General features: G+C 44.2%; 1 protein-coding gene across 3 annotated transcripts in view; it reads left to right on the plus strand.

The window, feature by feature from the left end:
- The window catches only part of BPIFC (BPI fold containing family C), a 49,747-nt gene extending 29,903 nt beyond the window's left edge, over nt 1–19,844 (plus strand). For all 3 annotated transcript variants that reach the window (XM_087868776.1, XM_045779981.2, XM_045779982.2), the window contains exons 11-19: nt 799–890; nt 2,245–2,421; nt 3,585–3,638; nt 4,635–4,805; nt 5,505–5,572; nt 14,873–14,915; nt 17,573–17,636; nt 18,384–18,460; nt 19,244–19,844. In XM_087868776.1, the coding sequence (XP_087724902.1) occupies nt 799–890; nt 2,245–2,421; nt 3,585–3,638; nt 4,635–4,805; nt 5,505–5,572; nt 14,873–14,915; nt 17,573–17,636; nt 18,384–18,460; nt 19,244–19,366 (869 nt within the window). In that variant the 3' untranslated portion in view covers nt 19,367–19,844. The remainder of the gene's footprint in view (nt 1–798; nt 891–2,244; nt 2,422–3,584; nt 3,639–4,634; nt 4,806–5,504; nt 5,573–14,872; nt 14,916–17,572; nt 17,637–18,383; nt 18,461–19,243) is intronic.
- Nucleotides 19,845–21,377: the final 1,533 nt, after the last annotated feature.

A 21,377-nucleotide genomic window follows, 5' to 3' on the forward strand; every position in this document is an offset into this window, starting at 1 on the left:
CTGTTTCTGGTGCTGGGAATGCAGCAGTAAGCCCAAGAGACAGAAATCTCTGCCCTCAGGGACTAGTCAGAGGAGACAGACAGCAAGCAAGATAATAAGTAAAATCTATGATACTGATATGATAAGTGGTAAGAAGAAAGATAAAGTATCAAAGGAGCTGGGGAGGCATTTCTGTTAAAATAGGATGGCCAGGAAAGGCACCACTGAGCAGGTGACATTACAGTAAGAACTTAAAGGGAGTAGGTGTGAGCCACTCCTAGATCTGGACGAAGAGCCCTCCAGATACAGGAAACCACAAGCGTTTATTCCCATCTGCCTCTCTCGACATTTCTTTTTAAAAATTATTTCTCATTACAACAGTGATACATACTTATTGTAAAAAATTAAAGCTCTAACTATATAGAAGGCTATCACATAGAACTTGAAAATATCTCATTACGCCAACCTAATATATGTGGTTTAATAGTAATATGTGACTTTTGTTTGTCTAATTTGCTTTTTTAAAAAGTTTATATGTGTTGTGTTTGTGTGTGTGTGTGTATGTACATAAAAAGCTATATGACAAAATTTTGCCAATGTTTCCCTCAGTACAATGTGATTAAGAAGGGTTTTTACTTTCTTCTTTTGACTTACCTACTTATCCTGGGTTTTGAAAAGTGAGCATGTATTACTAACAAAATAAGGGTGATTGTTATTTTAAATAATAGACAAGTAAAATTATATTACTCTGCATAGATAATAATCAGATGCTATACTATATCTTTAATAAATATAGATTTTTATTTGTTTGTTGTTTAGTTTTAACCAAGATTGACAACTATACTCTGTTGGATTATTCCCTAATCAGTTCTCCAGAAATTACTGAGAATTATATGGAGCTGAATTTGAAGGTAACTTTATCATCACCAGATTCTCACCCTGGTTATCGACAGCCAGTATTCGAAGACCAAATGCTATATGCAGAAGGAAATATCACTACATACCCTTTAAATAATTTAATGTCCTTTCAAGCAATTCCCTCGGGCTTATTGATTGGTAAAGGATGGTTTGGATTTGCCCAGCATATGACTGCCTTCTTCGAGGAAAGTATCATGATGACTCTGTCTCTGCGGAGAGGTCTGAGGCAAAGAGGCAGGTGGAGTAGCTCTGCATGTATTGGAACTTAGCACATCAATAGGTTGTACATATCGACACTCCTGTTCCTGTCAGGTTAGCCAATTTAACTGAGGGCTGTTGACCTCGGCCAGGGCCATTTGCACATGAAAATGGTCTTTGCTGATTCCAGAAAAGAGATTAATTGTCTTTATTTCAGTTTTGCCCCAAGGTTAATATCATTGGTTTTTTTTTCAGTGCATATTGACTTATATTTCTTTTTTTTTTTTAAGATTTTATTTATTTAGGGGTGCCTGGGTGCCTCAGTCATTAAGCATCTGCCTTCGGCTCAGGTTATGATCCCAGGGCCCCGGGATCAAGCCCCGCATCAAGCTCCCTGATCGGCCAGCCTGCTTCTTGCTCTCCCTCTGCCTGCTGCTCCCCTGCTGTGCTCGCTCTCTCTCTCTCAAATAAAAGATTTTATTTATTTATTTGAGAGAGAGAGAGAGCACGAGCTGGGGAAGGGGGAGAGGGAAAAGCACACTCCCTCCTTAGCAGGCAGCCCTATGCGGGGCTCGATCCCAGGACTCTGGGAGCATGACCTGAGCCAAAGGTAGACACTTAACCTACTGAGCCACCCAGGCGCCTCTAACTTATATTTCAATCACTTAGAGTCATTCAGATACATTAAATGTTACTCAAGACACCATTTTGTAATAACATCCTATAGCCACTGAGGGTAGCATCAGGAATGCCAGGAAAATGCTTTAACCTACTGAGAGTCCTGGGTCCTTCTGAGTCTTTCTATGACACCCCAGATGCTCAGTAGCCACAGGGTTTGAAGGTCAAGAGTTTGGCATCTCTACATGGCACCTCAGGAACTATGCAAAGCTGTGTGTCCAGTTAAAATGTACCTGCCCTCTGAAAGAAGGTTACACCCCAGGGGGGACAGACACGTCCACGTATGCTCAAGAAGTCATCAGAGCTGCAAAACCGTAGTCAGTGGTCAAGAAGTCAGAAGGCCCTTCATCTTTTAACCCCTACTGAGTTTCTGGTATTTTCCTGATTCTGACATGAGCAGATCTACCTTCTTAGTGCTGTACACCCAAGTGTGGACCCGATACACTGATCTTTCTCTCTGTTTTCCCACAGGGCGTGTTCTACCCACTGGACAACCTCACTGACCCCCCCTTCTCGCCAGTTCCTTTTGTGCTGCCGGAACGCAGTGACTCTATGCTCTACGTTGGAATCTCCGAGTTTTTCTTTAAATCTGCGTCCTTTGCTTACTTTACAGCTGGGGCCTTCAACGTCACTCTCTCCATGAAAGAGGTGAGGAGAGTTCATGGACGGAACGTTCAGCAGCAGCATGCATCTTATTATAAGTAGCCTGTTATGGGAATTTTATGTCATTGTTTCTATTTCCTGGGCCTTTTTAGACTATCAACCCTAGCAGGACGCGAATGAAGGGATTGTGAACTGAATGCTGTTGGTAGCTGGGGGGTTGTTGCATCTCCAGGTCTGCTAATTTCAGTTGTGTAGGATACCAGGCCACTCTTCTAGATTGATCTTAAATAATGCAAGACTCCCCTCCACCACTTATGACCTGGGACTTTGGGCATCTTCAATTTATTTAACTTCTCTGTGCCAGTGTCATCATTTAGAAAATGGGGATAATAATTCCATACTCATAAGGTCAGTATGGACATTAGAGAGGTTTAAATATATAGAGAGAGCGTTCAGAGCAATGCTGAGCACAGAGTAAGTGTTCTTTAAGTGTTGCTTATCGTCATCATCATCATTATGCCTTGTGTTAGGCCAACAAAAATATTTCTCCTGTTGGTAATTGCAACTGATTTATCTATAATGGCTGGTAATAGAACACATACTCATGGATTCTCTTTGCCATGCTCCTCCCTTTTATGATGAGAACACTCTCTCCAGCCAGTCAACCAACATCTTTTATTAAGCATCCCCTAGTAATCTCTTCATTCCATGGGTCTTAATTATACAAGTGGTTATAAAACTTGGGTTCAAAATACTAGGTGTGGCAGCACCAGCTACCGTAGACTGCCAAGAATTGGAAAGGTCTCCTTCAGATTTGGAAACCATCCATCTGTGAAGATAAATTATATAAGCATCCTTTGTGTCAGTGATCTCTGAAAAGGTGGGCAATAATACAAGACTTATTGTTAACCACTATAGGATGGTTACGCAAGGATCATACATGTGGGACATACACAGTATTGCCAAAGTGAAAAGGCACTTACTAAAAAGGAAGGTACTTCCTGTGTGACCTTGGGCAAGTTACTTTACTTCTCTGGGCCTCAGATTTCTTATGGTTGGACTATAAAATGATAGGCCACCTTCAAAAACTAATTGGTTGTTGGTGTAACAACTTCATGATTCATAAAAAATATAAGGAAAGCTAGGTTTCCCCTGAAAAGAGAACCCAGGTAAAAATCTTACAGTGATGTATGGTCTTAATTTTCCAGATATCCAACCATTTGGTTCAAAACTCTCAAGGCCTTGGCAACGTGCTCTCCCGGGTAAGTACTGAGGGTTTGACTCCTCGGTAGTGTATTTGGATTCATTGAAACTACTTCTGGAAGATTTGTGGGTTCTTTCTATTCCTTTTTGGTCCAAACCTGAGTTCATCTTTCCATTCTGAAGAGAATTTTTTCTTTTTCTTTTTCTTTTTTTAAGAATTATTTATTTACTTTAGAGAGAGAGAGCATGAGCGGGGGGAGGGGAAGAGGGAGAGGGAGAGAGTCTTAAGCAGACTTCGAGATGAGCACCAGCCTGATGCAGGGCTTGGTCTCACCACCCTGAGATCACGACCTGAGCCAAAACCAAGAGTCGGATGCCCAACTGACTGTGCCACCCAGGGGCCCCCAGATTTTTTTTTCTTTTAATAAAATAGCCACAGTTATTTACTAAACAAGTTACTATTAAAGCATTAAAAGTTTACAAAATAAATCAACTGTTCCTTCCATGAGGTTCCACCACACATTTGAAATAAGCTAAAATGGGAAATGGGGGAAGAGGGCCCAGGTTTGTGCCTTTAGTGAAGCAACTATTAATGCCATGCCTTCACAGCACCTGAATACTGGACACAGTGTCCTGAAAGACTCAGGTTCGCTCTTGAGGACAGAGGGATGCTCATTGAGCATCCTGGTTTTAGAGCAAGTATCCGGGGTCAGACAGACCTAGATTTGAATCCCAGTTCCTCAATGTATCCACCTGGAAGTGAAGGAAATTTCTTAATCAAAGGATTCACTGTCTTCAGCAGTGAAATGGGGATTCTGATAGAACCTGCCCGAAGGGCTTTTGTGAAGATTAAACCAGATAATCTGGATATGTTCAGTAAATGACAGGTGTTGTTATTATTTGTCTTGTGTGTGGTGGTGTTATAATTGCCAGAGAGCTTTGTTTCAATTCTAACTGCATGATATAAAGTTTAATCATCCAGGCCACCCCAAGTGTGTGATTTCCCCTCATCAGCTCACCTCCCTGGTCTCCACTTCTTTTCCCGAACGTTGCAGATCGCAGAGATCTACATCTTGTCCCAGCCCTTCATGGTACGGGTCATGGCGACGGAGCCTCCCGTGATCAGTTTGCAGCCGGGTAACTTCACCCTGGACATCCCTGCCTCCATCGTGCTCCTTGCCCAGACCGAGAACTCGACCGCTGAAGCCATCGTGTCCATGGACTTTGTAAGGCCTGTGGGGGCAGGAGGGCAGCCTGGGGACACCAGTCCTGTTCCCGCGGTGGGCCACTGACCAGCAGTGCTCTGCTCAGTGTCTGGGGGTGTGAGGTCTGATTCATCAATTAGTGGTGAGGACAGGGGTGAGACGGGGGTGGGGGCAGTATGGAAGGCCAGTGCTCATACTCCCCACCTGGTAAAATAGCTCTCCCCTCCTTCCACTTCCTGCGTGCCCTTTCCCTGGCTGCAGTTACATTGATAATAGACTTTCCTTTTTTTCCCCAAAATAAGTCAGTCAGGATGGAATTCAAGGTTATTTGAGCAGATGAAGGCCAAATGCAACCCAATGGAAAGGGACTAATACAGTGAGTCTAAGCAAAATGTCACACACACACACACACACACACATACACACACATATGTACACTTGCAGACACATATACACACATGCACACACGAACACACATACAGTACATGGAGAAGAGAGATAAGGAAAAAATAGAAAAACAATTTAAGGGAGATCCTTAAAAAGTCTTCATAGTTAGTTTCCCTACCTGCAAGAGAGCACTTTCAGAGCTATTTCTTTCCAGTATCTCTAGCAATGAGAGGGAAAGTGGAGCTTATGGTATTTCCAGTACAAGAAAGGATATTTGTGGCCAAAATAGACAGATTCACTCCTCCTAGTAATGAATGCTTTTGTTGTCTGCAGGTTGCTAGTACCAGTGTTGGCCTGGTTATTTTGGGACAAAGACTGGTCTGTTCATTATCTCTGAATAGGTAAGTTTAACTGATTTGACTGTTGAAAACCTTAGCAATAAGTGATTCAGCAGACCATAGAGACAAAGTGAATATTAACAGAGCAGGGGAAGTTACCATCGCATAGAACATGAATCACTTAGGTACTCCTTCTGTAATGTTCCAGATGATTCCAAAGTATGGGCTTCACTCAAAGCTGTGTTGTGGAGCCTTTCTTTTTTCCTCCCATTAGATAATGTTCAGATAAAATGAGCAGCCAAATAAGTATAAATATAATTCTGTAACATAAATTCACATTCTAACGGTACCGGAATATAAATTAAAGATCTTCCTCAATAACTTCCAGGAAGCATGCTAGTGAGGAAAGAGCATGAAACTTTGAGGTCGAGGAACAAAGTGTCACATCCCTGGTCACTGATTCTATAACCATGATCAAGTGTGGGAACCTCTTTGTGCCTCTGTCCTTGTCTGTAAAATACTGAAGTTGGACTGGGTCATCGCTGAGGTACCTGCAGGCTCTGACCACTCTGACCCCATTACTAGCACATAGAGTTTAACAAAACCATGCCCCATGGCCTAGGTGGCTCTCCAAAGAACGCTGTGAAAGGGATCTGGCAGGTCACATAGGTAGACTGTCAGACAGTGATTGCCATTGAGAAGAACCTTCTTGTCTGCAAAGCCCATTTTCCTTGGCCCTGTGAAGCCAGCAGTTGAAGCCATGAATCAAACTACCTGGGGGGAGGGGGAATGATATTCAGAATGACCAGATGGCCCAGACGAATCCCACAGAAGGGGGAAGAAATGCTATAAAAAGGCCAGAGGAAGCAGAGTCTGGAAAGAACAGGAAACCAACAGAGGGAAAAAGTAAGTCAATCACCATAAGTCAGCCAGATGGTGATGAAGACTATTGCAGAAACGTGGAAGGTGCTTTCAATAAAATGATATTAAATGGGACAAACAGAATGCAAAACTGCATAAACACAGCAGTCAGCTGTGTAAAATAGCTTTCCATCTGGGCGAGGAAGTGAATCACAAATGAAGAACGTTAGGCTGTGGGACTGAGTGGGTTTTTCTCCTTAAAATTCTCTTTGTAACTATATTGTTTTCCCAATAAAAGGAACAACAACAAAAAAGGTAGTATGGTTTCCTAGAGAGAAAAGATTTCAGGAAGCCTTTGTTACATTTTACCCAGCTCTGCAACACAGGACTGATTTGTCCATTAGTCTCAGTAGACGCAGAGCCTAGAGCCCACGGATAATTTAGGGACCCACGAAAACGTTTTAATATATTTTAAAATAAGAATTAAAAATGAATACAATCCAGGCTGGACTATACTTATCTTTATAACAACACAGTCTTCAAATATAATGTTTACTATTTCTTTATGGAGGAAGGGCTCCCAGAGTCATAACATGACCCAGCCTCCACAAGGTCAAGGCTGATGAAACTCTGAACCTTGATGGGTCATCTTGGAGATGCCAGTTGTAATAGCCGAGAAGATGGAAGCCAGAGAGCAGGAGAGGAGGAGGGGAAGGGTGGCAGACGAGGGACAGGCAGCATCTGAGTGAGGCCAGAAGGGAAAGGAGAGAATTTTGTCATGCAATTTGCCTGAGCAGCCCCACCGCAAGCACTGGCGAGCCCTCCACAGGAAAGGGGGGCTAGGAGTCTGGAGGGATGGGCGAGAAGGGGAGCAGGGCTGCTGATTGAGGCAGCAAGTTCTTGAGAAGGGAGAAACCACGTGTGCCTTGAGCAGGGCTCTGGCTTACTGGCAGGATGGAAGGAAGGAATTCGTAAGGGTGGGGCTTCAGGCTCGTGGCAGGCCGGTAGGAGAGACCTTAAGGAGCAGAGACCAGGTTCACCTCTCTGCTTAAATCACACGGACTCTCCTCTCCAGCGATCCTCCCGGTAAGATACTGCAGGTTCAGAGGGCGTTAGGTTTCTTTATGGGAGTAACTGCAAAAACGATTGCAACCTGCTCAATTCGCATCACCCGAAGAAGTGCGTGGATCCATTCTCCGGCTTCCTACAGCCCATGCTTTGACTTGGCGAACACAAGCGGAGATTAAGACCCCTGCCTTCCTGGAGTCTCCTCCATGTTCCCCTGTGGTCTCCTTTAGATTCTCATGCTGGGGAGGCTTCCTGAGGCCTCAGTAGGGTCTGAGCAGGACCAGCTACCTAACTCCCAAGGCCCACTGCAAAATGAAAATGCGGAACCCCTTGTTCAAAATCTTATGAAGAATTTCAAGATGGAGACAGCAGAGCATTAAACCAAGCGTGGGCCCTTCTGAGCAAGGCCGTGTCCCACTGCACAGGCCACCTGCACAGAGTCTGCGGCGGCTCCTGCAGGCGCTGCTATGGCAGACCTCGGGCAGTAGGAGGATGGGGGGCAAGGTGGATCGGCCAGGCATCACTCAGTCCCAAGGCGGCCCATGCGAGACTGCGGAAGAGCAGAGGCTGTGCAGAAGGAGCGCCTTCGCCTGTGGCCATAGGAATGGCAGCCCCGCCTCCCACACTACAGCCCCAGCCAGCACCTCCACTCCTGGTTCCACAAGTGCTGCTCTTCCAGATGGACGGCCTGCTTTGGTCTTGGGCGAGGTCAGAGAGATGCAGCAGGGAGAGGTATAAAGGGAGTGGGGATCAGTGAAGCATCCTTGAGGAAACGCTGGGAAACAGGGTCTCCAGATTAGGTTCCCAGAATACTAACTCCAAACACCTTTCCAAACATCCCCTGCCTGGATGTGTCTCTTTCTGAAGCTGCTCACGGCTGGCTACATAGACATCAGATACAGAAATCAAGTCAAATCCAGTGTGGCGAGTTTAAAGAGGCAATGAGATCACAGGTGTTAGAGTCAAGACTAGCTGGTTCAGATCCCTGCCCTGCCATTCATTAGCTGTGAGGTCTCAGGCAAGTTACTTAAGCTCTCTGGGCCTCCATTTCCTTCTCTATAAAACGAGGCTATAATACAATCCACTTCAGGGGGTTATTGTAAGGAATACATGAGTTAACACATGTAAAGTGCATGTTAAGTGTTCAAGAAGATTGACTATGGCTATTATTTAAAATCTGGGGCTGGCCTCATCCAGGGGAAGAAGGTGCTCATTATACAAAATCATTTCAAGAGTTCCCCTATTCAGAAAAACCCTGTTCAAGAAACACCTCATTCCCCTATCTCCCGCCCAGTGATGGCTATTAGAGAAATTGCCTTTTGTTCTACTATTTATGACTACTTTATTATTGAACCTTTGCTGCCTTCTGGTCCCGTGCCAAGAACTTTACATCTATTACTTCGTTTAAACCGCACAACCCTGTATCTCCAGGACCTGGCAAGGTCTTCAATCAGTGTCTGTAGCTTGAGTGAATAGACCTGGACATAGCTTATTATCCCTGTTTTATGGTTCATAGAGATTGAATAACTTGCTCGCATCACAGAGCTAGTGAATGGCAGAGCCAGAACTTGGACCTGAGTGAGTGGTTTTCACAGCTTTGAGAGTTCACTTACGACATTAAACTGCCTTTGATGTGGAACATAGCCAAGACTTAGAAGAGTTAGACAGTAAACACCCTTGCCCAGAAAAGGAAAACCATGGGCGTGGAGTCACACGAAACTGAAGCAGGCAGCATGTCCTTTCTCAACATGAAGATTTGATAGAAGAGAAGCCACAGGCAGTGGGTGACCTGCTGTGGAAAAAGCACACAGCCCTTTCCACACAGCTGCCTTGAAAAATGGAGGAAAGGAAAAAATAAAGAAAGCAAAAGCAGGGAGTACGAGTAATCAAGGTGACCTCTGTGGGTATGTCTAATTAAGAGCACAGCCCTGTAGTCAGACATATCTGATTTTGAATTCCACCTCTGTCGTTTGCTAGCTATGTGACCCTGGGCAAGTCAGTCAGCCTCTCTAAATGTCATCATCAGGAAAACAGAGCACCTATCCACAGAGCTGTTGTATGGGTAGATGAGGAAATGTCTGAAAAGCATAATGTTCTGCATATAATCAGTGCTCAAGAAATATTAGTTACTACCAGCAGTAGGGTTTTATTCTCTTTCCCCCTTCTGGGATCAAATTTTAACCAAATAAGAGGGAGAAATTGATCCCCAGAGACATGACAAGTCAGGACAGTCTTAATCGGCCCTCACAGTCATAAACCAGATTCATACTGGTCTATCTACAATTGACTTTTGTTCCAAACACAGTTCTATTGGGAGGGAACCCCCAATGCAGTTTGATCCACATAGTAGGCATTCCTGAGACCAAATTAAAAACACTTTCCCCATTTTGGTCGCCATACAGATGACTGAATTCTAACCCTTTTTCTTAACCGCATGCAAAGCTCAAGGCAATCAAATATACAGGATTGTTGGACTGTTTAGAGCTTTGGAACAATTTTCACATTGCCACGAGTGAAGCATTGGACACTCCCAAACTGTACCCCACACCAGTAACATCCGTGCCCGCGTGCCCGCGTGCGCACACACACACACGCACCCTACAACCCCTCCCAGGCAACACCGTCAGAGAATGCAAAGAAAGCTGGCTACAAGCAGTTAGAATCACCACCCAACTCGACTCCTCGCGGCTTAGGCAAATAAGCATTCCCCAATGTGAGCCATCTGGAGAGAAACCCAGAAAGGAAAACAGGTCTGGGAAGAATGGATTCAGTTTCTGTCAGAACAGTGCTTTAGACAGGTCGTCAGAGCTCGGCACCTGGGCTGACCACTATCTCCACCCTCCCTCTGAGCTACTGTGGAAGCCAGGGCAGAGGAATGCCACAGTGCAAGGCCCCCATTAGAGGAGGAAACCCCAAATGACTTCCTCCCTTTCTCCCAGACTTGCTGGGGGAATTTCCAGACTGCAGAAGGCAATGAAGATAAAACATTGGGTAATACTGGAATGGGCTCAACAATTCTTCACATGAAAACGTTTCATCACTGGGGGCACCTGGGTGGCACAGTCAATTGGGCGTCTGATGCACTTGGTTTTGGCTCCGGTCGTGACCTCATGGTTGTGAGATCGAGCCCCACAACAGGCTCCACACTCACCACGGCGTCTGCTTGGGATTGTCTCTCCCTCTGCCCCTCCTGCTCATTTTCTCTCTAAAATAAATAAATCTAGAAAGAAAGAAAAGAAAGAGAAAAAGAAAAAGGAAAGAAAGAAAAGGGGGGCGCCTGGGTGGCACAGCGGTTAAGCGTCTGCCTTCGGCTCAGGGCGTGATCCCGGTGTTATGGGATCGAGCCCCACATCAGGCTCTTCCGCTATGAGCCTGCTTCTTCCTCTCCCACTCCCCCTGCTTGTGTTCTCTCTCTCGCTGGCTGTCTCTATCTCTGTCGAATAAATAAATAAAATCTTTAAAAAAAAAAAAAAGGAAAGAAAGAAAAGGAAGGAAGAAAAAGCCTTTCATCGTGGATTAAATCCAGAGCTGGGGGTTGTCAGGCTCTTTGACTACCTTCCAAGCAAGCCAAACTTACCCCTCATAACTCCCTAAAATGAACATTCTGCTTTAGACTGGCTCCCCCTCAAAGTGACCCCAATTCCAATAAACACTTCCCGACCCATCCTTTACTCATTTATCCATAATCCATTCAATGAGAATTTCTTGAGCACCTATGATGTGCTCTACACTGTTCTTGATACAGATAGTAGAGAGAGGGGCAACTGTTTCTACCTTCCAGGTCCAGAGCCTGCTAAGAGAAACACTCAGATTAAAAGGCAAAAACTGGGTGCTAAGGGAAATGGTGGAGTGCTTCTCTCAAAGGGCAGTTTATTTCCCCGCATATCTTACACACACACACACACACACACACACACACACACACACACACCTACCTCCAACCCACACTGGTTTCTTCACCTTTTCATATGTTCTCAGAATTCCTGCAGCAAGTCAGTGTAAACCCAGAAAGGAGCACTGAAGACATGCTGCTTTGTATTGTTCTCCAACTCCTTCCTACACATACAGTTTCTGTTTGTCCATCATAAATATATTTTTAAATATAAATATTTTTTAAAGATTGTATTTATGTATTTGAGAGAGAGAGGGAAAGAGATCACAAGCAAGAGGGGAGGGGTAGAGGGAGAAGCAGACTCTCTGCTGAGCAGGGAGCCCGATGCAGGACTCAATCCCAGGACCCTGGGATCATGACCTGAGCCAAAGGCAGACCCTTAACTGGCTAAGCCACCCAGGCTGCCCATAGATATAGTTATATTTGAAGTTCTTCACATTGCCTAGAGCAATACTGAGCATAGAAGGGGCATCTAGGAAACCTCTTGGCCTGCCCATCTTTTCTCCATACTACAGCCAGAGTGATCTTTACAAAACACAGACATCATCTCCCTGTTTAGAAACCTTCCATAGGTTCCTTGCTCTTAAGATAAATACCAAAATTTTGACACAGCCTGAGAAACCCAGCCTGGTCCACCACTGTCTGCCTCTCGAGCATCGTCTTGCTGCACACTCTTCCTGGCCTCTGTTCCCTCCACAGGGCCTTTGCAGACTCTGCCAGACCCTTCCCTCTTCCTTCCCCAATTTGCCTTTTTAATCTTGCCCACCGTCATATGTCAGCTCAAGGATGTATTTCCCTTCCTTGGACACCTTCCTGCACCTGCCAGTTTAGATGGGGTTCCTCTCTTATTTGCCTCAGTGAACTTTTACTTTCCTTCGCCACATTTATCTCAGTCTGTCATTAAACCGTCATCAGTAGGCTTACTTGATTAACGTGTGCCTTCCCACGAGGCTTTAAGCTCCATGTGAACAGTGGCTGTGTTTGTTTTCACTCACAATCGTGATCTCCAGCACCTGTCGCAAGGTGCTGACATATATTAGGTGTTCGGTAAGTACCTGCTGGACAGATGAATGAGTGAATACTAAGTGCCTAAATGTGCCATGCCCTGGACTCAGTCAAATTCATAGTCAGAGGACAAAGAGACAATTTTTATACGGTATTGAACGCAAGTATTGATTTTCAGCGTCTGCTATGGCCACAGGGTTGGAGGAGAGGCATTGTGAGTGCCCGTGGACCAAGGTCCACTTGAACTTCATTATGCCGTATCTGTTATATTGACCCAGATCATGACCCCACCATCATTTGACATGCTTAAGTGTACTTTTGTTCTGGTTTTCAATCAGGGCAGTAAACCTGCTCCAAAACTTTTAAAATAAGCTGTACTCTTATATGTCTGCAAGGTAGGGCTACTTGAGCTCCTTTTCTCCCCATCAACTCTGTGGTTCTGTAATAAAATTAGTTCCTAATAGTTGTGTTTTAAGAAAAACAGAACAGGTTAGGGCCTCGGTTTCAGGATGAAAGTCAAAAGACTGAACTCAGTCGCCACCTAGTGGTCAGAGTTGCGTTTGCGTGTTTTTCAGAACCAGGACCGCGAGAGTTTGCTCTTTGCTCCACCTGGATTTCTAAACTGGCCTAGGTTACCAATCTTTAATAAAAGGCAGTGTGGCCAAGGGGAAGCATCCTCCTCACATTTCTCCAGCAGTACCTTCAAGTGTTTGTTCAACTGTTCAGCTTACTTCCTGTAAAAATACCCTAAGGATTCTAGTCCTCGCTTTCCACTGAGCTCAGTTTGAGCCACTGATGCCATCTCTGATCCTTGTCAGATATAACTGTCTTTCTGGTTTTTATTCTTATGTTTGCTTATTATCAGCCAATATCATGTTAATATGAATTAAGTCTCAAAACTTAGTTCATATTAACATGATATTGGCTGATAATAAGCAAACTTACCTCTTCCATTAATATCTACCTGCTCCTTAAACGTAGTAACAGAAAGGTGCTTGGAAGAGGTAACACCTGAGGTAAATCTTTAACAATTAAGAGAAGTTAGCCAGTCAACAAGACAGGGAGGAGCAATTTCAGAAAGAGGGAACAGCATGAGCAAAAAGCATGGAGGCCAGAAGTATCCTGGAATAAGCAAGGAAATACTTTACAGTTGTCTTAACGATCTAAATTTATGACCTTATCCACTCTAATTTTGGAGAATCCAGCCGCAAGTATATAGCATATATACAAATGCATTCCACATTAAATATAATTTAAATTTAACCATGAGTGCAGTTGAGTTAAAGTGACTAGTCACCATAATGTTACTTGTGGGCATGTATTAATTTTAATTTTTCAGGATTTTTTTGTTATGTGTTTTGAAGCCCATACATTTTTTTTAACCTCAGATATATAGTGCCTGATTCACAAAACAGCTTAAGCAGTGTCCAGGTGGCTCAGTCGTTTAAGTGTCCAATTCTTGATCTCAGCTCAGGTCTCGATCTCAAGGTCGTGAGTTCAAGCCCCACATTGGGCTCCAGGCTGGGTGTGGAGCCTACTTAGGAAAATAAAATAATTAATAAATAAATAAATAAAACAGCATAGCACTAAGCAGTTCAGGGTTCTTGAGTATAAAATTCAAGGTAGAGAATGAAGAGAGGTTAGAGTAAACAGGCAACTGGACAAGAGAATACAGAAAGGTTTGTGCACCATATAAGTGACTGGGACTCAGGACATTAAAGAATTTTGAACAGCAGCATGTCCTCCTCAGACATGCTTGTCATATAGTTCACTCTGGGAATGGTGTGGAAGACAGGGTGGAGAAGACCAAGACTGGTGACCAAGACTGGAGACGGGGGAGCCATTAGAAGGCTCGTGCAGGAGTAAGCTCTACACCTGGGCAAAAGTGACCCATGGAAGACTAAGGGGGAAAGGAAGATGAGGCAAGACCCTATAGTGGAAGGGAGATTTGGGATGGACATCAAGAGATCTAAGTTTTGGTCCTTTATCTGCCATTAATTGGACCTCAGTTTCCCCATCTGTGAAAAGAAGGGATCCTCCCTGTTGATTACTGCTGTTTCATCTTACTATTACTATGTATGAAAATTCAAGTGTATATTCTGGGAGTTCAGACCAAGAAGACCTGCAGACTATGTCTCCCATCCAAGCACTAAGCAAGCCCCACCCTGCTTAGCTCCAGAGACCAAATGAGATCAGGCACATTCAGGGTGGTATGGCTGGAGACTGAAAACTGTTTCTTAAGATTCTTGTGCATTCGAGTTGTCAACAGTAAGTCCCATACAGCAAATGCACTTGGGGAACCCATGCTGGTTACAAATCCAAGCCTTCTGCTTCCTAAGCAGCAAATATCGGGTTAAAGATGTGATAGAACATTATAACCTTACCAGTCTGTGTGGTTTTTTAAAATAGTGACTTACAGATCTTATAAAAAAAAATCCCCTTTCCTTTTTGTTCCTTTGTATTGAGATGGTTGTTTTTAAATCTTCCATCCTTTAAACTTTTCCAATGTTGACGTTTGTTGTTTTGTTTTGTTTCAGATTCCACCTCTCTTTGCCAGAGTCCAATCGCAGCAACATTGAGGTAGGAATCCGAGCTCTCAGAGTTCCTGTCAAGGGAAGAATGACAATTTTCCTATATAGTAGCTGGATGACTGTTTTCTAAGCCTCTAGATACTTGATTTCCCCATGAGGGTAGGTTTTAATTTTAAAATTCCTTGCGTCAGCTGCTTGTCCACCAACCCCCTAACTTTTAAACAGGACAGGGACTCTCCAATTCTCTTTTATCTATTCAGAAAGACTTTTAAAAGAATTTTTTAAAAACTAAGACCTATGTAATATTGGCATTTTCAGGGAGATTCTTAGGGTGATTTTATTTTTTGGATAAAATAATCTTTGAGATTTAAATATAAGATCCAGACTCCTAAAGGACGAGGCTATCTGCAAATTATTAGGCCATGACTAAGTTTACTCTTGGAAGCCTTTCTGGCCATCTCCTAAAATAGCATCAAGGCTGGTTGTCCAAATACCTTTTGGGGGTCCCCAGCCTGGTGATCTCCTGATAGGAAGAGTATATCCCAACTTGGATATACTTGGAAGCAAACCCCTCCCCCCAGACTGCAGGAAGATCAGCCAAATCACTAATTGGTGTCCTTATCCTTGTGGCACTTATATTCCAGAGCAGTGGTTCTCGCCTAGGGCCAGTTTTGGCAATGTCTGAAGACACTTTTCTTTGTCACAATCTGGGGGAGGGAGGTGCTATAGGCACTTAGTGGGTAGAGACCAAGGATGCTGCATACCCTCCCACAGTGCGCAACCCCCACAGCAAAGAAGGATCCATCCCAGAATGTCAATGGTGCCACCGTTGGGCACTCCTATTCGTGTGTGTGTGTGTGTGTGTGTGCGTGTGTGTGCGTGTGGCAGACAACAAGCAAATATATATTGTATACTGAAAAATATTATAGAGAAAGATAAATCAGAGCAAGAGAATGGGCAGTGCAGGTAGGGATGGAGCTGGCCATTCCAGCCTTGGGGTTGTTGAGACGATTAGCTGGGATTATATATGAAATTTATTTAGCACATTGAATACATGGTAGGTGTTAAATGATGGCCAGTGTTTTATAAAAATTAATTCCAGTTATTGCCACCTCTATGTCAAGGGGCAGCATAGCATATAATACACAAACTGAGGCCAGACTGCAGGAGTAAACTCCCACTTACTGGCCTCGGTTGGGGCACTTGACCTCTCACAGAGCAGTCCTGGGACATGGTACTGAATTGATTACCATGTTCAACAGAAGCAGCTATTAAGAGAGGGACAGATCTGAGTAAAATAGCAAAGAAGCCCAAGAATTCATCCGGGAGACCAAACAAGATATTTGTTTGTTTATTTAATTTTATAGGTACATCCTGATTTTCAGGTTGGGGAGATTAGAAGCCGGTGGCATTAGTGTCAACAAGCTGGAAAATAAGTTACATCTTTCATGCCAGATATTGAAATTTAAAATATCCGTATTGTCTCATGCACTGTGCGTTAGCACCTCCATAGCATAGCCACTTCGTAGATGACAGACTATAATCAATGAGAATGCATAGCGGACTTTCTCATAAATAGTATTTCCTGAGCCTAGAGGGGGTGAAGTGAGTCCAAGTCTTCCAGGAAGACTCAAAGAAACTGTTTAGTATCAGCAACACAGTGTGCTAATAATGACATTTTTTGGGGGGAAAATGACAGTGGTATATACTGGGCATTTTACATAATATTAACTTGTTTAATCCTGAAACCAACTCGATGACATTAGTGCCGTTATCTTCATTTCACGATAGAGGAAACTGGGGCACACAGAGATTAAAGAACTTTCCCAACTTCACAGAAGTGGTAAAAACAAGAGCTAAACCTAGGAAGTTGGCTTTAGAGCCCTCCTTGCTAAGCTGCTAAGCTTGCTAAGCATGTAGGATATTCAAAATATAGTCATCGAGTGAACTGAGGTTCATCATAGTCCATTTATTTTTTAAAATATTTATTTATGTGTGTGAGAGAGAGTATGCGCGCAAGCAGGCCGCTTAGTGGGGAGGAGCAGAGTGGAGGTGGAGGGAGAGAGAGAATCTGCAGCAAGCTCTGCACTGAGCTAGGAGCCTTATCCCGCTGATCCCACGACCCTGAGATCATGACCCCAAGATCATGACCAAGCCAAAACCAAGAGTCAGGTGCTCAACCGACTGAGCCACCCAGGCACCCCATAGTCCATTTGTTTTTAATACCTGAAGCTTCCCAGGAACTAACACTTTGCTAAGATTTAACAACTACTGTAATTTATTCCGGATAAATTGGATGTTCTGGTGATACCATTGACTATAGAGTATAACATAATGCAAAGGACCTCCGTTAAGGAAAGACTACTAACTGGAATACTCAGTAATTGTTTAGATTGTCTTAGTAGATGTCTAAGCTGCCATGTTTGCTGCCACCATGCGGTCCCTCTGCATTTGTTGTTATCATGATCCAGCCTACAGGGAGCAGAAACGTCTGTCCTCAAGGAGGAAAAAAGACTGGAAAACTGTGTAATAGGGTTTCCCGCAAGATAGCTCTCGGTGTCTGGAAAGCTAGATTATCTCCATAGGGAGATTCTAATTATCGCCCTCTGTTGTGATAAGGTCTGGGAAAGTGCACGTTCAGACTGGGCTTGGTACTTTCAAAATGCCCTGATTTGGGAACTAATTTAGTATCCCTTTTCATTTTAGGTCTTGAGGTTCGAGAATGTTCTGTCCTCCATTCTCCACTTTGGAATCCTCCCACTGGCCAACGGTAAGGGATTCTTGGGAAACATGTGACTCTGGCATTAGCTAAATGTTGGGGATTGTTTGGGACTTTCCACCCCAAAGCCTGTACTTCCAGCATGTGACTGTGTGAATCCAGGCCCATGCCAGAATCCGCAGAGTTTGTGCCATCAATGATGTGGTTGCGGAAGTAGTTATTCCAGGTCCAAGCCTTGTTAGCAACACTACCTGCAGACTCAGCAAGAAGAGCTAAACTCTGGTTGAGGAGATTGCAGCCGCTCTCCTTAGGCAGTAAAGAGTCTTCTTCCAGTTGGCCAGAAATGAGATTCATCTCCCTAGAGGGCATCTCTGAGGTTCTTATGCACAGACCACCACCTGAATAGACAGTTTTAATGAAGGACCATTCTAGGCCCTCTCCCTGTATGCAGTCATTCATAAACTGCAGCATCTTGAGTTTGGCTTGGTTAAAATACATTTTGTATCAGAGACCAAAATGTTCTCAGACCCACTAATTAAGGTATTTTCAAAACACAAACTGGACAAGTTGCCAGCATTTTTCTGCCATGCAAGTGTACATAATGGCTTGTGCATTTCTATTGAGCACTTCGTTAATTACGCATTCGTCAAGGAAAATGCAAGGAACATAGAGTGAAAATACAGAATCAGGAAGAAGGAAAAGATATATTTAAAAACTGCTTATTCGTCTTTTACTAAAAAGTTTGCCAAAACCTCTGTGTCTGTACCTAGCTTTCTTACACCTTGTTCTGTTTTTTAGCAAAATTGCAGCAAGGAATTCCCCTGCCCAACCCACGCAAAATCTCATTTGTCAATTCAGATATTGAAGTTTTTGAGGTAAGAATGTGAATGTTCTCTTCACTGCCCCCATTTCTTTTCATGGTAGAATATGCCTCTTCCTGTTTTGCTTACTGTTTTATGCTACTTTGTTCTGCTTTGTGTTTTTCCAGCCCAAGGAATTTTATAGACAAACAGTTTAGCTCTTAAAGTTTGCAGTCAACAATGAAAAGCATTTAAACTTGAGCTTAAAAATCAGACAAAGTCTGATTTCCCTTCGCAGCCAGACTTACTCACCCCACAGTAGGAGAGAAGGTGCGCTGTGGTGAGCTTAATCTCATTCATTCCGCAAAACAACCTGCTGGGATTAGCGGTCCCATTTAAAGTGAGGAAAGCAAGGCCTGGCTGAGACCTGCCTGGCTCTTCTGATTCTCTCGGTGAACTTTTGTCTGAACCAAAGACCCTCCTCGAGGTTCAGGGATCTGTTGCGAGCTGTTTCCTCATTAATCATTATCAACAAACTTCAGAAACACCTTTTTTCTTCTGTTTTGGTGTTTGGCGGGGGGGATTAGATTCTGAGGGAATTCTCCGATCCCATACACTATCCTGCCTTCCGCTCCCCCCCACCTCCCCTTCTATAGCTGCTGAAGTCACATAAGCAGACAATGATCTCAAGTGGCCTGTTCCTGTCTGAGGCACTCACAAGGGGACAGCAGTGGGGAGGGTGTGACCCAAGAGGACCTGGTAAAGAAACCATCTCTCCCTCACTCCTTGGCAAACCCCATAGGCCAATGGCTGCCGATGTCAAGTGTGACATTGTCTTCACCATTGCCTCCTTTTCAGGGATTCCTTTTGATTTCCACCGACCTGAAGTATGAAATGTCCTTAAAGCAGCAGCCAAGTTTCCACGGTTGGGAAGGTCTGAACCTCATAAGTGGACAGTGGAGGGGGAAGCCAGCCGCTTGATTACCCGTTTGGAGTCCACTCCAGGAAGTAAATGGCCCTTAAGCCGCAGCTACTGTCAGCCCAGAAGGGGAAGACAGTGCACACTGGATTGTAAAGCCCTTGTGAAGTGCTTAGACTGACAGTTTTCTTTCTCAAGCCCTCAGGGACAGAGGGAGGCAAACTGAGTTAAAGAGCTAAATCGGGGTGTGTGTCTGTGTGTGTGGAGGGGTAGACGTTTCAATGTGTGTTCGCGTTTGAATGCACCTTGTGTGTTCCTGTGTTTATAAGGTGCCGGGGCCAAGAGCTAGCCATGTGCCTCTGAGGAGATGCATGAGAAACTCGGAAGTACAGATGCGCATGAGTTCTTACTAGAGGAGCTCCCGTTAGCTCTCTCGGCAACCCAGGGTTTCCCCCACTTCGCTGCATATTGGATTTTATGTTTTATATTTACCAGTACTGTCCCTTGTATTTAATTAAACTTATTTTCTATTAATGTCAACCTTGTCTTTTTATTTGAGAAACTCTCTGCCCCGGATTTTTCTTTTAACAAAATAGGACAAAGATGAGAGAATTTAGCATCTTTAGGTTGACAAAAAGTGAGGGTGTGCAGACTTCAAGTCTTGACTTAAAAAGGGAATACCTTGCCTTTTAGATGTTTCTGGTGAGAAACAGTGGTCACAGGAAACTCTAGAAATTATGTCCCTTAAGTTTTAGGGTTTTCCCTCCCAGATGAAATGAAATGAAATGGCAGTGCAGAGTACTAATCCTAGATCATTTGTAGTTGGTGATATTAAGTTGTTAGAGCATCTAATTATTGGGGTGAAATTGGGGCAGAAGAGGAGGAAAGGGGAACCCGTATGGGTAATGTAAGAACAACCAAAAACCGCAAACTCTGTCTGCATGGCACTGACAATCTAGTGGGCAAGTGGATGCCAAGCTCCGTGCTGGTCACTCCACGACTGTCACTCACTTAATGTTCACAGACACTCTGAAGAATTGTGGTCCCATTTTGCAGATGAGGATACAAAGGTGAAGAGAGATGAATCATTCAAGGCTGGTAAAGCATCTCTGCGTACAAGGCAGAGGTAGAAATGGAATCCAAGTCTTACCGATTCCAAAGTCACTGCTATTTACATGAGGTAGAACTAGAAGCCGAAATCGTGTAAAAAATCCCTTACTACTGTGACCTAGAGACAGGCGTATAAACGAGCATGAGCGCAGGTCCTTAGTGGTCCAAGAAGGGAAACCTGGGAAGCCCCGCTGTCCGCAGGGACTGCGATCTACGATCTACTCATCGTTAGGGCGCACATCTGGCCATAACAACCACTCCCATCGGTGTTTGTTGGAATAAATGATAAACTGTCACGTTCAGGGGCGCCTGGGTAGCGCAGTCGTTAAGCGTCTGCCTTCGGCTCAGGGCGTGATCCCGGCGTTCCGGGCGTTCCGGGCGTTCCGGGCGTTGTGGGATCGAGTCCCACATCGGGCTCCTCCGCTATGAGCCTGCTTCTTCCTCTCCCACTCCCCCTGCTGTGTTCCCTCTCTCGCTGGCTGTCTCGCTGTCACATAAATAAATAAAAAAATCTTTTAAAAAAAATTGTCACGTTCATTCTTTGGAATGTTCTTTTCCGACAGAAAAGTTATTTAATATGCATCCACAAATTCATTCTGAAACACTACAAATGTCCAGTTATATTTATTTAAACCCGTTTCTCGGCTACACACATCTTTTTTCCCTCACTGCTGTGCAAATCACACGCAGATATTCACTACAGCAGCTGGACCGGATCCAGATTCAGTGCGTTTTTCAAGTGCTGAAAATCACTTACAAAACAAAGGATGACTACATCCCACTAAAAACACTGATTTTAGTTTAGCTTTAAGCGTGGAAGAGGACAAGTAAATATCCAAAAAGTTAAACACTAGAGGGCAGTCTAACTTAAGGAGAGAAAAGCGATTTTGGTGTCAGGAGTTTCGAGCCTCGGCGCTTGCCGTCGCCCATCCAGCTGCGGAGCCTACCGCGCCTGTGCGTTGT

Source organism: Ursus americanus, chromosome 17 (genome assembly GCF_024610735.1).
Source record: "Ursus americanus isolate L20-20 chromosome 17, mUrsAme1.1.p, whole genome shotgun sequence".
NCBI classification, from domain to species: Eukaryota; Metazoa; Chordata; class Mammalia; order Carnivora; family Ursidae; genus Ursus; species Ursus americanus.